This window comes from Eublepharis macularius, chromosome 1 (genome assembly GCF_028583425.1).
Source record: "Eublepharis macularius isolate TG4126 chromosome 1, MPM_Emac_v1.0, whole genome shotgun sequence".
NCBI lineage: Eukaryota > Metazoa > Chordata > Lepidosauria > Squamata > Eublepharidae > Eublepharis > Eublepharis macularius.
This window is the reverse complement of record NC_072790.1, coordinates 230,237,200-230,254,619: the sequence shown is the minus strand read 5'-3', so window position 1 is coordinate 230,254,619 and position 17,420 is coordinate 230,237,200. Positions and strand designations below refer to the sequence as shown.

The 17,420-nt window shown below is 46.5% G+C and overlaps 2 protein-coding genes across 3 annotated transcripts; one reads left to right on the top strand and one right to left on the bottom strand.

The window, feature by feature from the left end:
• Window positions 1-1,647: 1,647 nt before the first annotated feature.
• NIT1 (nitrilase 1) lies at window positions 1,648-11,191 on the bottom strand. Of its 2 annotated transcripts, none has more exons than XM_054982186.1 (7): window positions 11,078-11,191; window positions 9,376-9,483; window positions 8,433-8,705; window positions 5,888-5,991; window positions 4,008-4,141; window positions 3,139-3,264; window positions 1,648-2,281 (listed from the first exon to the last, which is right to left on the bottom strand). In XM_054982186.1, the coding sequence occupies exons 1-7, from the start codon at window positions 11,101-11,103 to the stop codon at window positions 2,003-2,005; spliced, it is 1,050 nt and encodes a 349-aa protein (XP_054838161.1). In that variant the 5' UTR covers window positions 11,104-11,191; the 3' UTR covers window positions 1,648-2,002. The 2 variants fall into 2 exon arrangements, with proteins under 2 accessions (XP_054838161.1, XP_054838167.1); XM_054982192.1 differs by having other exon boundaries at window positions 11,102-11,152.
• Window positions 11,192-11,719: 528 nt separating this feature from the next.
• On the top strand, window positions 11,720-16,345 carry PFDN2 (prefoldin subunit 2). Its single transcript, XM_054983082.1, has 4 exons — window positions 11,720-11,868; window positions 13,697-13,785; window positions 15,071-15,194; window positions 16,013-16,345. Exons 1-4 carry the CDS (start codon window positions 11,776-11,778, stop codon window positions 16,190-16,192), a joined length of 486 nt encoding a protein of 161 aa, XP_054839057.1. The 5' UTR covers window positions 11,720-11,775; the 3' UTR covers window positions 16,193-16,345.
• The last annotated feature ends 1,075 nt before the right edge of the window (window positions 16,346-17,420 follow it).

The following is a 17,420-nucleotide window of genomic DNA, read 5'->3' as shown; positions in this document are numbered from 1 at the left end:
CTTTTATTGCCTTTGGTCTGTCTGTTGCTTGGCCCGTACTTTTGGGAGTCTCACTTTGGCCTCTACAGATCAGGGGGCTCTGACAGGTAGCTTGTGAGTGATTGGTTCACTTGCTGGCTGCTGCAGAGAAGCTTGTGCATTTCCTAGGAGACCCAGGAAAAGATCAGCTCTAGGCTCTCTCACGTAGCTTTTATTTCCAATGCTTTTTCCTCTCTGCTGCGTAGCTGATAGCTTTGTTTCTTTTGCTCTTCCTAATCCATGTTACGTTTCCAGAATGGAGCAAAACTTGGTAACATGGAGTGGGGGAGGAGTTTGGGATTTTTCATTACTCAGAAGTAGTTCTCATCAGAGAACATTGGTGATTGTTGCTAGAGGAAATATATTGGGTTAGAAGAAATATCTAGCTTTCCTGGACTTGTGTAGTTTGTTCAAAAAGTGTTGCTTTTGGGCTCTGGTTTGGCTAATGGGAAAGGCTCTGCCCAGTCTGTGTTTCTGGGCTGTCACATATAAAAGGAACTAAAATTTTAAAAAGCATTGCAGGATCCCAACTTTTCCCCCCAGAGGCAGTTTCCAATGACTGCTGGAAACTGTTCAGCTGCCTCTTTGAGATTAGGCAGGACAGTGTCTTGAAACAAGGCCTAGTATTGTAACCCTAAAACCAGAACAGGTGTATAGACACTTGTTCTGCCCTGCCTATTCCGACCTATCTTACCTTCTGCCACTGTTGAGACTGCAGGCTCCTTGAGGCAGAGCCTCATCATCTTATACTTTGTAAAGCTCCTTGTGCAGTTGGTGGTGGTAGTGGTGGAATGTGTCCTCAAGTCACAGATGATTTATGGCAACCCCTGGCAGGAGACTAACATGGCAAGACTTTTCATGGCAAGAGACTAACAGAGGTGGCTTGCCACTGCCTACCTCTGCAACCCAGGTCTTTGCTGGAGGTCTCTCATCCAATTACTAATCAAGGCTGGCTGCTTAGCTTCTGAGATCTGATGAGATCAGGCCCACCTGGGTTATCCAGGTCAGGGCGTGCAGTTGGTAGTACTATGTAAATAATATCTTGATTGTGTAGGAATGTTGAAGAGCTCAAGATGCTTCAGGTTTCTTACAACTGCAAAGATTGGTATTCTTGAAAGGGTACATAGAAATGCCAGGCAATATCTTGAAAGCGCACACGTGTTGCTGAATAGCTCCAGAAGGTGGAGGAGCAAAAGAAGAGGTAATCATGTAAAGTTAGGCTATATCATTTGGTAGGTTGCAGAAGTTGGGCTGCCTGGAGGCAAAACTGTAGTCATGTGAAGTACCAAATACCTGTAGACTAGAAACTTTTTGCCAATCCCTCAAAATACTCAAACTCAAAATACATGTGAACACACGAAGCTGCCTTATACTGAACCAGACCCTTGCTCCGTCAAGGTCAGTACCATTTCCCGTGCCTGGCAGCAGCTCTCCAGAGCCTCAGGCAGAGGTCTTTCCCATCACCTACTACCTGGTCCTTTCAAGTGGAGATGCCAGGGATCGAACCTAGGAACTTCTGCATGCCAAGCAGATGCTGTACCACTGAGCTACAGCCCCTCCTCACCTCAGTTATAAACAGCGATTAGAGATGGAGACACAGAAATGAAGTGCGGTTCTGAAGGGGGCAATGATAATTTATTGAGGTGAAAAGTGATCATCTAGAACCTGCGCTGGAGTGCGGCGGCATAGAAGGAATCTATGACCAAGGTGATACTTTTTGTAGTGGCAGAAATGAGTAGAGTCTTGGTTTTCTAGCGGGGGGACAGGGCCAAAGCGTTCTGAATCGGGCATAAGTGGGGGCTCAGTTTGTCAGTCCCACTTTTTACCCACCCCCACAATTACTGCTGCTCTTCACCAGTGCACAAATCAATAGTTGATTAGGTCCAGGCAGGATGGGGGCTTATTCTTTCCTTGTAATCCTGTGGGTTTGGTTTCGGAGGCCAGCCTGGCAGTGCCTGAGAGTCCTGTGTGGCAGGCAGGCTGATCATGAGGTTGTAGGGCTCTTCAGGGAGGCCACCTGGCCATACAGGTCAGTTCGGCGGTGGGAGAAGACCGGGATTTCCTGCCGGATGCGCCGCAAGTAAGCCAGATCAATCTCAGCATAGCACAGGCCTGTTCCCTCTTGGCACTGGGCAATGACGCTGCCCCAAGGGTCCACTATCATGGAGTGGCCGTAGGAGGTGCGGCGCTCGTGGTTCTTGCCTGTCTGAGCGGCTGCCACCACGTAGCACTGGGTCTCAATGGCACGGGCTCGCAGCAGCACCTGGGAGATGACAAACAGTCAGGACCTGGAGAACCTCTGCTGCCCATTACTACTGATTAAAACATTCTCCCAAAAATATTCCTGCACTTTTAAGGGCCTCTGAGCCTATGCAGAATTTCAATAAGACCGAAGAACAGAGGAAGAGCAAAAAAAGAGCACCTTTCGTGCAGGACAAGAACAAGCCATTGTTAGGCATCTGTCTCAGTCAGTACAAAGGAACCTCACGGTGCCTCTGTGCATGGGCCAAATGCTTTTCCCTGCTGAGCGGGAAGCAGTATTTTATTATTATTTATCTCCTTTAACACCTTGCATTTCTTACCCGTGGGGACTCAAAGTGGGCTACATCGTTCTCCATTTTATCTTCATAACAACCTTGTAAGGTAAGTGAGGCTAAATGCATATGACTGACCCATGAGTACCCAGCAAGACTTCCATGGCGGAGTGGGGATTTGAACCTGGGTCTCCCAGATCCTAGTCCAGCACTCCACCACACTCATTAATGTTATTTTCTGGCACCTGCTCATGAGGATGATGATGGATCACAGCAATCGTCACTTGGCAACCCAGCTTCACATTTTATGCAACAATTGCCCATTACGAATTTCTTATGGTAAAGAGGAGTCCCTACTCCATCTGAATTCGTCTCGAATTTTACAACAACCTATCGAGAGCTGGATGTCTCCGATTTACAGTCCCTAAGAGAGGAGCTTCCTCACTCCCTGGAAGGAGCAAGTGAAGTGCAGAGCAGGGAGCTAAATCAAGCGATATGACCAACAATTCTCTTGTCCCCAGTTAAAGGGCTGGAGTGCTTTCGAGCAGATCAGAGAATCTACTGCTGTGGCATTGCAGCTTCTTACCTCCCAGTGGGCAGAACCTGTGGTCACCGTGAAGGCTGATGGATATGTCAGAATCTCTGCCCCGTCCTGGGCCAGGGCAAGTGACATCTCTGGGAAACGTAGGTCGTAACAGATGGCCAAACCAACCTAAAAGGAAGGAGGAACGAGAGGGAGTCTGGCTGGCACTGCAGAGGGGAAGGGGTGGCTGGATTTCATGATATAGGGGGTGGGCCGGGGAAGTCCACTGGGACCAGAATCGAGAGCCAGCAGTTGCCACACCAAGGTGACTTTCTTGCAGTGACAGTCTGGCTCTTCTTCAACAAAGAGGATTTTTAGCAGACTGTCCTTTGCAAACCATTTTGGGCCATTCTTTGATCACGTTGGGCCAGTCTGCAGCTGCTTTACGCCTCCGACAACATCCTAAGCCTTCACACTCTTGTTAAAGCCACTGACTTCAACGGAATTAGAAGAACGCAACTCTGCTTAGGTGATGGAGTCAGTGATGGCCGTGAATGGATTTCATTTTCGCATGAGTGAAGGGTCATGTTGGGGGAGAAATTTAAGTGCAGTGTGATGGCTAAACGTCCAGGCTAGGAATTGAGAAGTTACTGGTGGAAATCTGAAGCCAAGCCACACCTCAGCGCCAGCCTTCCTTTGTCACTCAAGAAGGAGAGGGGGAATAATACTATCATGCCTTTTGTGGGGGGGGGGGGGGGGATTCACAGATTTGTCTGCCACATTGACCACTGCTCCTCATTCTCCTGGCACTGAGCAGAATACCAGTAGAGCTCAGGGGCTGCGGACTGGTGGTAGAGCATCTACTTTACTTGCAGAAGCTTCAAGGAGAAAACTACTTTGGCTAATAGTCCTCCCAAGGATCTCACACGTACCTTTCCAGCTGGGGTGCTGACAGGTGACACAATCTCAGAGCCCGGATTGGTAAAGGCGCTTTCCTTCATGGACACTCGACCCTCCAGCTCCACGTCGCAAAGGTGAGTCTTTCTGTAGGCTGCTACCAAGGTTCCTAAAGCCAGCCGTGACAAGTGTCAGGGTGGTAAATGTGTGGGCAGAGAAGTTTGTGGGGAGCAAAAGATACTCCTTTAATGCAGACCACCACCACCACCACCACCTTGGGCTTATATACTGCTTCGGGACAGATTAGTGCCAAACTCAGAGCAGTTAACAAGTTAGTGTCATTGTACTAAAAGTATAGAACCATCAGAAAAGATGGAGAAAGGATCGTCTTGGCTGCTGTGCTTCTAGACAAAACCATCTACCCAAGGTCAATGGGTTGCACGGTGCAGGACTTCTCAGGGTAACGGGAGGGCAGAAAATTCCAAGGGAGAAGAAGATCCAAGGATAACCAGGAGCACTTTCCTTCAGTAGAGCCAGTTTGGTGTAGTGGATAAGAGCGGCGGGACTCTGGAGAGCCGGGTTTGGTTCCCCACTCCACCTGAAGCCAGCTGGGTGACCTTAGGTCAGCCACAGCTCTCTCAGAGCTCTCAGTCCCACCCACCTCATAGGGTGTTTTGTTCTGGGGATAATAATTACACACTTTGTAAACCACACTGAGTGGGTGTTCAGTTGTGCTGAGGGGCGGTTTATAAATCAAATGTTGTTGTTATAGATGATCAGCATTTCAATCAGCCAGTGTGCTGTACTGCTCAGAGTGCTGGACTTGGAAGACCTGGTTCAAATCCCCACTGTGCCAAGGAAGCTTGTTGAATGATCTTCGGGCCAGTCATATTCTCAGCCTAACCTACCTCACAGGGTTGTTGAGAAGGTAAAATGCAAGAGGGGGGAATGATGTAAGCCACTCTGGGTCCTCGCCAGGGAGAAATGGGTATAAATCAAGTAGATCCCCAAGCTTCTTATGAACAAACCCCATGGCACCTTTAAAGCCTAGTTATGGAGGCAGAAGGTCCCAAGAGTCAAGTGTGTTCAAGGCCATCAGCTGAATGGCAGAAAGTAGCCTTAGAAAAGAGGAAGAGTCCAGTAGTACCTATAAGACTAACAAAATTTGTGATAGGGCAGGAGCTTTCATGAGTCACAGCTCACTGGAGGTATCTGAAGAAGTGAGCTGTGGCTCACGAAAGCTCCTGCCCTACCACAAATTTTGTTAGTCTTATACGTTCTACTGGACTCTTCCTCTTTTCTATGGCTACAGACAGACTAACACAGCGACCCATCCTGATTTATCTCCATAGAAAGTAGCCAGACACCCATTTACTGTACCTGCAGCCAGCAGAGCTGAGCATCCCCCCCCTGCTCCCTAGGAACAATTGTGCTGAATTTTAATGTCATGTTGTTCTTTTAAAAAAAAATTATCTGGAGATGTTCTGGCTGAAAATCAGGCGAAAAATACAATTTTTTGAAATGTTACAACACTGTTGTTTTTACTGCCACAACCCAAATAGGGCTAATTCTGAAATTTGATCCTATGATGCACCCCCTGGAAGCTTCAGGAAGTTGGGGGACACACGAAAGCTTCTGCCTGCTACGGCTTCTTCCTCGCCTGGCTGGTTGTAAGGGGGGGGGAGTTTAATGCCCCACTCCGGTTCCCTTCTAATGCCAGTACTGGCTAAGTGCCGCAAGCTGCAGTTCCTTAGGTGCACAGTAGCTGCATGATTCTGGTAGAGAGCATTGGGAAGTCAGAGGAAGTTTGGAAAGGGAACATTGATTCAAAGAGTTCATGAAATGGGCTTAAGGCGACTTGACCAACTTGGCAAGGCTGGGGAGAAAGTGTCCAGCACCGAGGAAGCTTTCTCACCTTTGGGATCCAGGAGTAGATGGCAGTTGTAGATCCTGCCTGTGCTCTCCCAATTGCTGCCTCTCTCGTGGAAGCCTCCAAGGGACAACCAGACCCCGCATTCCCTGGCAGAGATTAGAAACAGAAGGGAAATTATCTCAGCCTGTGCGCTCTCTCTCTCTCTCTCTCTCTCTCTCTCTGTGTGGGTGGGTGGGTGGGTGGGGCCTTGGAGTAGAAATGAGGCTAAATTACTGTCCAATCCCGCTTGATGGATGCCTGCTAGGGAAGTACTTGAGATGAGACGGTTGGAGTAGAAAATACCAAGCTAGAGGAAACATAATTATGACCTGGATCTGGAATAAACGTTTCCAAGGGCATAAAGATTTCCATGCATGGAGTGCAATCTTTTTTGCCTCCCCAAAAGCAGCAGCCCCCAAAGCTTTCTGAAATTCTGTTCCTGGCCTCCCTTCTCCCCTAGGAATAGGATTTCAGGGGAACTTTTGGGCGGCCATGGATTGTACTCTATGGGTAGATACCAAGGATTTCTGGATCCAATTGCGTGTCTCCTGACAAAGGATCTCAGTAGCTCTTCCTCCAAAGGCAGGGGTGCCAGGGCCCTTCAGCTACCTCTGACTGCTGGAGCACAAGGCCCAAGCACCAACCCCTGCACCAGCTGCCCTTTCAAGGGCAGCCTGGAAAGGAGCAGAAGCTACGCAGCTTCCCCGAGCATCTCCTTTGGGTGGAAATGGGAGATGCCTTCCAATGGTCCTGTGATATGCCGACTGCATGTGACTCCTTCAAGAGATGGTGCATGAAGGGCAGCAAGTGACCTGCCCATGGAGAAGCTCTGAGATGTGGCCCTCTTGCCATTTCTGAGCCCGTCTGGGTCACAAGAGCTTCTGGGGCAAATTTTCCCTATCCAAAAGGGAAGAGTGTCCAGGAAAGCCCTTCTGTGAGAGAGAGGAGTTGCAAAGAGGGAAGGGGTTTGTGCATGACCCCACAGAAGGTCATGGAGAATGGAGTTGGATGGGCCTGTGGTCCGACTTAGCATAAGGCACGGTTTAGCACCATACCAATGTAATACTTTTAAGGAACGGCAGGAAAAGCCACCCAAGTCAGGTCACACAAACACATCAAGCTCCCTTATACTTAGTAATGCTGCTGCAGATGGTGATGATGACGTCACTATTTCCTACTCAGAGTAGCATACAAAAAGGGAGTCTCCGCCGGAAAACAGCAAAAAACAGGTGCCCCCCCCCTGCACCAGAGGAGGATACAATCAATTGTGAAGCTATGAAGCTATTCACAATCTATTAAAGTGCCCAGTGCAAACAGTGGATAAATATACACACTACAAATTCTCAGGCAGAAATTCATAGTAACCTATATAAATAGCCACAACTTACATTTCAATAAACATTTCAACAGTCCTTCCAGTAATGTCAATCACTGTCCAATAAGAATGAATGATCCATTTTCTTAACTCTCTCTCTTGCACAGCCATCGGGATAAGGTCTTACAGTGACATGTGCAGATGAATTGTGGACAAGACAGGTGAGTGCATTGAATTCAACGATGTTGTAATCATCCTCTTTTTCTGATTTTCTCCTGACAGGTCGCATACTGCATCCCAGGGGGGTGGATCCCAACAGGGAAGCCAGCTCACTCAACCTGTTTTGTCATTTCCACTTTTTCAAGGGAAATAGCAGTATATATACATTGCCGAACAAATGGTCTGAAACCCATGACTCGCCAGCAAAAACTGGTACAGCAACCATGTTCCTTGATCACCCATAACATTTTCTACTCAGCCGCTCTGCAGAGTCTCGGGCAGGGGTCTTTCATATCGCCTGCCCCCCGAACTTCAACTGGAGATGCCAGGGGTTGAACCTGGGACCTTCTGTGTGCCAAGCAGAAACTCTACCACTGAGCCACAGCCTCTCCTAGAGAAGCTTCAGGAATGTGTGTGAATATGCAACTGAAGACCTTGAAGGCAGAACCTAGCTATCTCCGGAGTAGAGCTGAGCTTTCAGGCCTGATTGCTCTGATATATAGAGCCAGTGCAGAGTACCAGTTAGAATGCTGAACATATGAAGCAGCATTCAACAGAATCAGGCCCTGGAGATGCTGGGGATTGAACCGGGGACCTTCTGCATGCCAAGCAAGTGCTCTAGGAGAGAGCCACAGCCCCTGCTATGTGGGAGACTTGGATCCAAATCTCCATCCTGCTCTCATGGGCTACTCATGCTCTCTCAGCCTAGGCTACCTCTCAGGGTGGATTGTAAGAATAAAATGAGGGACACCCACTACTTGGAAGAAGACTGGGGATAAAAAAATACTAGATTTTTACAGACCTGGTTCTAGAAAGAACAGTGTGTTGGCAGAACTGGCAGCTAACCTTCCACCACCAACAGCAGGGTACTAGGTGCAGTATCTGAACAGCCCACCCCTACATACCGGCCACTCCAAGCTTTCTTTTCTTCCCACCCTGAGAATCTGGCCATCTCCAGCATAGAAATGATCCTCTGCAAGCACTTTTCTCATTGAAGAGCACCGCAAATCCTACCTGGCCAGGCTGGCATAATGCTGGAAGCAATCCCCTTCCAGGGGCTCAGCCAGGTGGAGGGTCTCTTCCGTGTTGCTGCCAATAAAGTCAAAGGCTTCAGGGAGGAAGACGACACAGGCACCCCGCTGGGCCGCCTCCCGGATGAGGCTGGAACAGCATTCCACGTTCTGGTCTCTGTTGGGGGTCGAGGTCACCTGGCAGACAGCAATGAGGGGCTTCAGGGAGCCTGCAGCAGCAGACATGGCTCTGAATCCACAGGGGGCAGCAGAGAGCCTGAAAAAATGAACAGGAGTTGGTCACTCTTTTCTGACTCGTAAATCACCTGGCTCAGGAGGCATGGCTCCAGAACAAGCTGGTTAAGCCAGATTTTTAAAAATTAGATCTTCCATCTGTTACAAGTGGAGCATTTTTGAGTTGCTTTAAAAGATACATGCCGACAAGCCCCTACCTCCAGTTGGCGATTTAAGATTTGCATAAACTCAAACTAGGTATATTTTGAACATAAAAACTGCTAATGCAATATTTTATTTATTTGGAATGCTTATTGCCCATCTGTGTATTGTATTACAAACTAGTTATGTGGTGTAGACACAGAGCGACTGGGTTCAAATAGTTTGATTTATTTACTTCATTTACACACATACCCTTTCTCCCCTAGGGGGACACAAAGTGGCTTACCTCATTCTCCTGTCCTCTGTTTATCCTCACAACAACCCTGTGAGGTAGGTTAGACTGAGTGTGTGTGCTTGGCCCAAGGTCACCCAGCAAGCTTCCATGGCAGAGTGGGGATTCGATCTTGGATTTCCGAGATCCTTGTCTGACATGCACAAATCATTTTCAGCCTCACAGGAGTGTTTTGAAGGTAAAAGGGATGGAATTGAGCTATGAATCAGTCTTTGTGGCTATTGCATCAGTTGCCCTGAGCTTATCTGTGGCTAATTACCTGTGGTCAGGTGTTAGGGTTTTGATCTGCCAAAACTGCTTCCACGGCCTGGGAAGGAAGATGCCTTTAAGAAAAGTCTGCAAAGGGTTCTGGATCAGTTTTCTCAGCCTAAAAGAGACAAGTTTAAAAATCTGATGATCTTTCAAGGCATCTGAGGTCTAGAGTGGATCCTAGAGATGTCAGGGCTGCAGGATGGGAAGTGTTCCAAAATGGAAGGTTTTCTAGTACTTTATTTTTCTGTGGAACATCTGACATTTCTAAATCCACTGCTTCCTAAACAATGAACAGATGCCATTGCTGAAATAATATTAGCAGAACCATTTCAAAGCGGTAATTAATGTTTTCAGTGATTATCCTTAGGAACAGTAGGAGGGTAAGTGCATGTGGTACTGACTTGTAAAACCACAAATTATATCCACATTTTAAAAACCAAGTTATGAATTCTCCTGATTGGCTGTACAGGTCAAATCAAAACCCAAGCTAAAATTTGTATTTATATGCAACAAGATGGAACCACGAAATGCAATGAAGAGTGAGAGTGAAGCTGATGTCCCCCAGTGACGTCCATGGAAGAGTTAAATTGTGTTGAAACAGATGAGCGGATGACCACATCCATAGCATATCACACACAAATGTTTGGGTGTGCTACAATTACAGGTCAATACTACAAAGACTGGTGTGGTGGAGAGTGCCCTCAAGTGATGGGGTTTTCATGGCAAGAGATGAACAGAAGTGGTTTGCCATTGCCTGCCTCTGCAACCCTGGCTTTTATTGGAGGTCTTCCATCCAATTACTAACCAAGGCGAACCCTGCTTAGCTTTTGAGATCTAGATGAGATCAGGCTCACCTGGCCTATCCAGGTAAGGGCACTACAAAGACTAAACCCACTGGAGAGATTCTACATAGGATGGCCTTAGTGTGCTGCCGACAGTTTTCAGCGCCTTGGGGTGGGGGTTTCATGCATCTATATTGTCTTTTAAAAAATTTACAACTATTATTCTAATAAAAATAATTTCTACAAAAAGCTTTGATTTTGTTTGAACATTTCAACCACCCATGATGCGTTTTCCTGATCAAATATTTCATTTCAAATATTTTGTGTGTTCGGGACATAAGATGATTTACTTTTAAAATGAAAAATCAAAACAAGTATGCTAAATTAGATCATGCTTTGCTTAGGGCATTGAAAAATGGGTTTTTTTGCATTTTGTTAGAGGTTCTCCTAGCTAAGAATAGGCATTTAGTTCCTGCCAGTCCCACACGTTATGGCTGTGTTAAATCAATTCATTTCTCTAAGCATCCCAGGAAAGCGAAATGTTGAGAATGCGGGCAGATTAACCCAGACAGGATACATGGCAGGAGAAACATTACCACTTGTGTTTCTGTGCCTCAAGCACAGAAGGTAAAACAGGTAAAGGTTTTTTTTTTTAAAGGAGGCAATCAAAACAGCTGCCCACTCTGCATCCAGCGGCAAGGAGTTCCACAGAAAACCAACCCAGTTCTCTCAGCCTTGCGTTCTCCTCGTCTCCCCGCCCCCTCCCCAGCGCCTCTTCGTTAGGCTTGCTCTGTCCCCTGCTCATGTTGAATCTTTTCATCCTGATGCCAATTATCTTCAAACACGTCCCGCTTCCTCCCCCTCACCCCCATATACCCAAACTTGATCCTGTTCAAACCAAGCAAAATGCTTCCTTCTCCTACCCACCGAGCCCCCCACGCCCGCGCATACATGAGTAGAAAAAGTGAAGCGGCTGAGAACGCCCCCCCAGACCAGGCTCCAAAGTCCAGGGAGGAAGTCAAATCAGCGCCTCTAACAAAGATGGCTCTTCTTAGACAAATGCGTCCATAACAAAGATGGCCGACAGAGGGCTCTAGGCTGTAGAATACACGGAGACCCTTAGCTAAGATGGCGACACAAGGCAACCACGGCCCGGAATAAAGATGGCAGAGACGGGGCGGATACTTCCTCTTCCCTCAACAAAAATGGCGACTTTAGAATTTAACGGCCGACAAAATGGTTAGCATCATCCGAGCCTGCGCCGCCTTCGTTCAGCGTTTTCTGACACTTTTATTTACTTTTTGCCTCGGCACGTGCGTCGTTCTGGTAACATAGAGCGAATGTAATTCTTTACTTAACAAAGATAGCGCCCGGGTTGAAAGCAGGACGTTTATTAGGGGAGAGTCAGAACTTCGCAGGTATATTTTGTAATTAGTAGTACAACAGTTAACTTTCTAATCTTATAAAAAGCAAAGGTTGTTGGGCCAGAGATGGCAGCCCGGAAGTGAATCTGGGGGGAACGCAAAATATTGAGACTTCCGGTCACGAGGGCTCCCGTGGGCTCCAACTCCCGGAAGTTGGAGTACCGTTAGGCTCGCGCTCTGTTTCTCTCGGACTGGGGCAAGATGGCGGAGAACGGCAAGAGCAAGAGCGGCCCGGTGGCTCCTTCCGGCGGGGGTGGCGGCGCTGCTGCCGCTAAGCCCCTGACAGCCGAGCAGGTGCTGGTTGAGGCGGGCGAAGCAGGGAGAGAAGTCAAAGGGAAGCGCGGGCATGGCGGAGCCGTAGGGGCGGGGAGGCCTCTGGGCATAGGCAGAGTGCTGGACCTGATATAGGTCATGGCGCGCTTCCTGCGGGTGGTGAGCGGGATCCCACATAAGCCACGTCCTTCCATAGAGTTGCATAGCTGTGGTATGAGGAGAAACACGAGAGTGCCGCTGTGGAGGTTGTCACGGAAGCCTGAATCCGCTGTGAATGAGCCTTAACGGCGTGCAGTTGTGATGAAGGGGAAAGTATCTCTGGGTGTGCGCCGAGTAATCTTTGTTTCTATGTCTCGGGAAGTTTAAATGCCAGAAAAAGGAGATTCTCTTGGCATGAGCAAGGTCTAGAGTTTTTCATTTAAGCCAGAATCTTTCATAAACAGTAACCCTCAGCTATGCAACGATTGAGGAAATGTTAGAGATGAGAGCATCTCTAGCCTCTGCAAGAATCTTTAAATTGCAAATAAATGACAACTAATGAGATCTAGTGAAATAAGGTTCAGTTGCAAAAGTGAGGCTATGTGAAGCCTTAGAAGGTGAGGAGGAGGGGGTGCAGATCAAATAAAGAGGAAGCACTTTGGAATGAAGCTAGAAGGCATGGGTTGGCTTTTGGGTCAGTTGAGAGCCAGTTTGGTGTAGTGGTTAAGAGCACAGGACTCTAATCTGGAGAGCCAGGTTTGATTCCCACTCCTCTACGAAGCCAGCTGGGTGACCTTGGGCGAGTCACAGTTCTCTGGAGCTCTCAGCCCCACCCACCTCACAGGGTGATTGTTGTGGGGTAATAATAACTTTGTAAACCGCTCTGAGTGGGCATTAAGTTGTCCTGAAGGGCGGTATATAAATCGAATGTTATTATTATTATTATTTGGTCAGAATGAAATGAAGAGGGAAAGCTGCTGCTTACAGAGTGACTTTCTCATCTTTTTGGAATATTTCACTGCAGTCAAATGCAGGTCTGTTAACTGATTGGTTGACAAGAGCTGTATCCACATGGCAAAAATTTCCATCTCATCATGGATGTGAATGCACACTGACATTGGAGCATCTACACTGGAGTTTTGTGCACATTTTCCTTGGCCAGTCACCATTTCCTCTGCATATTTTCCGCTGCTATGCCACTGGAGGACTTTTAAAAATTTATCAGTTGCATTATAACTATCTGCTGCCACAACCAGCCTTGAGGGGCTGACAGAAGGAAAACGGCACTGATGGAGGCAGGACCTTTAAAAATATACGTCTTCCCATGCAGATGGCTTGCCAATGTGCTTGGATTCGTGTTCTTTCCAGTCAGATATGAGAGAGAATGTACTGAATATGGGGAATGCCTGGAAAGTGTATGTTTAGAGGATCATGTTGTGTGAATAGTCTAAAAAGTGCTGCAGTTTAGAAGCAAAGGTGTGGTGGGGGGGGGAAGCCTGTGTGGATGCAGTCAATGTATGAAACTGTAAGATGCCTGATGGTGTCAGCCCTGTGTGGGCTATGAAGGGCAAGGCGAGGGACCATGAAACAAGGTGATGAATGGCTCTTCCAAGGACCTGCTAACCTAATCCTTCTCTTTGGCTGATGAGGAGCACTCACATCAGGATCAAGCAAGCCAGTCAGCAATATCAGTAAAACAGCCAGGTTCCTAGTCCATAGATATCATGAAGTTTGATCGTAGAAAGAAAACAGTAGGGGCAGAGATGATAGGCACCAGTGTCAAAAATGCCTGTAGCATGATTAAATTGGATTGCTGGTGGGGGTGGAGGAGTGCGTTTCGATCGAGTGGCAGATCTTTTTCTCTTTCCAGGTGGTGGCTGGGTTTAACCGCCTGCGTCAGGAGCAGCGAGGCTTGGCTTCCAAGGCAGCTGAGTTGGAGATGGAGCTGAATGAACACAAGTATGCTCTAGGCAGAAACTTTTAAAAGTATTGTTGTGCTTTACAGTTTGTCCATTGCGTCATCACAATCCTGTGAAAGCATAATACTGTGGCATGGTCTGCCTGTCTACCAAAATGAAGTGTTAGTTAAGTGACTGAGTGAGCTGTAATGATGCAACGGGAGGGGAGATGACATGGCAGAGCATGCTCTGCCCTCCCCCCACCAAGGGGAGAGAGGTGTCCTAGCCTAATTCCTGCTTTGCTTGTTTTCTGCTGGTGGTGAGATTGTTTATCAATACTTGCAGACTTTCAAAAATAATGATCCCTCATCCATAGTCAGGGGTATGCCTCCGTCTCATCCTGCAGCATGCATGGTCTGGTTCCTGCATATCTCAGGGGATACCAGCTCTTGTGTGAACAAACATGCACATATCGCCAGAGATCAGCAGGAAAGATTGTGCTTAAAGTAGGTGCTTACTTCGAAGCCAGATTGACCTCTGCAGTAAACAGGATCTTCTGTGTTACTGCTTCAAAAAGTCCCTTCTGGCCATGCCAGTTTGGTGTAGTGGTTAAGAGCGCGGGACTCTAATCTGGAGAACCAGGTTTGATTCCCCACTCCTCCACTTGAAGCCAGCTGGGTGACCTTGGGTCAGTCACAGCTTCTAGGAGCTCTCTCAGCATCTCCCATCTCATAGGGTGTTTTGTTGTGGGGATGATAATTACATACTTTGTAAACCGCTCTGAGTGGACGTTAAGTTGTCCTGAAGGGTGGTATATAAATTGAATGTTGTTGTTGTTATTTATTATTATTATGTGCCTAGGCCCCTCTCTGCAGGAGAAGGGGAAAGCCATTCTCTTCCAGTTAGCTTTTGCAAGTTAGTCTCTAGGTTGAGCGGGATATAGGCTTTTGCCAGTCATTCACATTGTTATTTCACCGTTTCTATGAATATTGGTGTTTTTAATTTTTCTTAAAAGTCTTGCTGAAATTTTATTTTGTAAGTGCAGGCTATAAACCATATAAATAAAGGGCCGATTAAGCCTTGGAGACAGTAATTTCCTAAAATAATCCTAGTAATCCTAACATGCTTCTCAGGTGTCCGTACCTGTCTGCTGCCACTTTGCAGCCTTTATTGTGTGATAGAAAATTAGCAAGCAGTGCAGCCTTCATTTGCCTGTGGGGAAGTGCTTTTTCCTGTGGCTGGAGGACTCCTGACTGCTGTGGCTATTAGCTTTCTACAACAAAGGATGTCTTTATCTCCTACTGTTGTAGGATGCACTGATCTTCTACATTTCCTCCTCCTCACAGACTGGTTATTGAAACGCTTCGAGAAGTGGATCCAACTAGGAAGTGCTACCGGATGGTGGGAGGAGTGTTAGTGGAACGCACTGTCAAGGAGGTTCTTCCGGCCTTAGAAAACAACAAAGAGCAGGTAACATCTTTGTTTGGAGTGGAGCAGGTTCTAGACTTCCTGCATCTCCCTTGGAAGGAGCTGACAGCTTCTTAGTGACCCCCCCCTGCAGCTTCCTACTTAATCTGCCCAAACATACTTTCCCAGTTGTTCAAGGTGCATTGAAAACTTGAAAGAAAAATAAGATGGACTGTTTTTTAGCTTAGAAGAACTTCCTACCAGGTCACTTGCTGGTGATTGGTAGTTGCCAGAGGCAGCTGAACGAGTACCCATTTTCAAACTGATTATAAAGAATGGCACACTTTTCATTTTCCCACTCCTTTTTCTTTGCCACTATTTGCTGTTCTGACACAAAGACGTTGCATAACACTCCCAATGTGAATTTTTAATATGTGGGGTATCTTCAGGAGATTTTGCAAAGCTAGTAGATTGTGACCTCACCTCCAGTTCTTCCTTCTCATATAATCTCTGGCAGTCACAAAGAAAATAAGAAGCCTCCTTGGGGTGGGGATGGTAGCACAGAAGCACAAATAAAAGATCACGTGACATTTTAACCAACGCATGATTCCTTCTGTCTTCTTAATGAATGAAATGCCACAAAGCCCCCACCTGCCATCTGGGCTCATAAAGTCACACAAGTCTAAGCACCAGAAACCAGCAAAGTCAGAGGCTGCCATGTGCTACTTATAAGTGAAACTTGCTCGCAAAATGCCTCTGGCATTCTTCCTAGATGGAGGGTTCAAGAAGTGGGGAGCCCCCCTCTCTGCCATTGCTTTAGGGAGCTCTTACCTGGCCAAGTGTTCATCTTGACTCTCCTCTGCTGTTCTTTGGTCCCACAGATCAGCAAGATCATAGAGACTCTGAGCCAGCAGCTGCAAACGAAAGGCCGGGAGCTGAATGAATTCCGGGAAAAACACAATATCCGACTAATGGGCGAGGATGACCAGAAAGCTCCTTCCAAGGAAAGTGCCGACGGGGCAGGCGCCAAAGCCAGCTCTGCAGGGGTCTTGGTCTCATAGGGAGACGAGGGGTTTGCTCCCTAAGGACTTTCCGTCTCACCCCATAGTTGCAGTTCTTGACATCAAAGGCTTAACTTTAATATTATTATTATTATTATTTTGATGTTTTCACTTTACAATATTTTTGTTAAAATAAACAGTTTTTGTGCGTCACCTGTTTTGCGCCTGTGTGAAAGGGAGCAGTAGAACTGGACAAGCAGCTCTTTTCATGTACACTGGTAAAGCAAAAGGTCTGTATTCACAAAGTCCCACATTGATCCTATGGCATCGCTAGTTGGAAAAAAAAAACCCTATGGTAGCTGGTTTGGGAAACTCTAACTGGCATGAAAAGGCAAGAATGCCAGGCTGGGGAACTGCAGGCTTGTTTTGTGTAAGGCAGGCTATGATTTTTGCACGAGCACAGAATTGTACCAACTTCATAGCTGCTTTTTCATTTACTCAATCTCAGCTTTGTTAAAAAGAATCCCTAGCCCTTATTATGGCAAAGATAGTTGCTGCATATGACTGGCTGATACCAAAAAACAAACGCCGTGACCTACTAACTACTCCTATTTAAAGAGATATCAGCATGAGTAGTATATCTCAAAATTTATGTATATATACAAATGGTGTGATATATTCAAGAGTTTATATCTGGTTACAATTTAAGGTCAAGCATCAATTGATTCATATCACTCTGTGAACATTTGTAAATATGTTTACATTGCACCCTGCACTTTAACTTTGATAGAGTTAAAGTTAGATACGAATCAATTGATGCTTGCCTTTAAATTGTAATCAGTTATAAACTCTTGAATATATCACTCCATTTGTATATATACATTTTGAGATAAATATATTACTCTTGTTAATATCTGTTTAAATACGAGTAGTTAGTAGGTCACGGCGTTTGTTTTTTGGTATCGGCTTGCACTACCGTGACACTCTCTTTTGTACTGCATATGAATGGCAGGCTTTCTGTGTGCCTCTTGGTTCCCTGTCACTTTCCATGACTAGTTACGCAGCATGGCTTTTAAAGGTAAGATGGAACTATGTCATAATTTAAGAATGAAATTTAATCTTTAAAATAACATTGCTGCATGAAATTGAGCAAAATGGCTTCTACTATTGGTCACTGGCTATAACACTGAGTAAATTTCGATAAACTAAAAAAAGGTGTCCCCAGTTAATAGGCTGGCTCATTTTTTGTAGCTTTTTCAAAAGAACACTAGTTTTTCAAAAATGAAGC

What these genes read in the sequence shown, in the direction of transcription:
- PFDN2 (XM_054983082.1), top strand. Translation starts at nt 11,776, where the DNA reads ATGGCGGAGAACGGCAAGAGCAAGAGCGGCCCGGTGGCTCCTTCCGGC. An exon ending in AGCCCCTGACAGCCGAGCAG is followed by an intron (nt 11,869 to 13,696) that starts GTGCTGGTTGAG and finishes TTCTCTTTCCAG; the next exon opens with GTGGTGGCTGGGTTTAACCG. An exon ending in ATGGAGCTGAATGAACACAA is followed by an intron (nt 13,786 to 15,070) that starts GTATGCTCTAGG and finishes TCCTCCTCACAG; the next exon opens with ACTGGTTATTGAAACGCTTC.
- NIT1 (XM_054982186.1), bottom strand. Translation starts at nt 11,103, where the DNA reads ATGTATGCGCGGGCGTGGGGGGCTCG. An exon ending in TCTACTCCTGGATCCCAAAG is followed by an intron (nt 4,142 to 5,887) that starts GTGAGAAAGCTT and finishes GGCTGGCTTTAG; the next exon opens with GAACCTTGGTAGCAGCCTAC. An exon ending in TCAGCACCCCAGCTGGAAAG is followed by an intron (nt 3,265 to 4,007) that starts GTACGTGTGAGA and finishes CCTTCCTTTTAG; the next exon opens with GTTGGTTTGGCCATCTGTTA.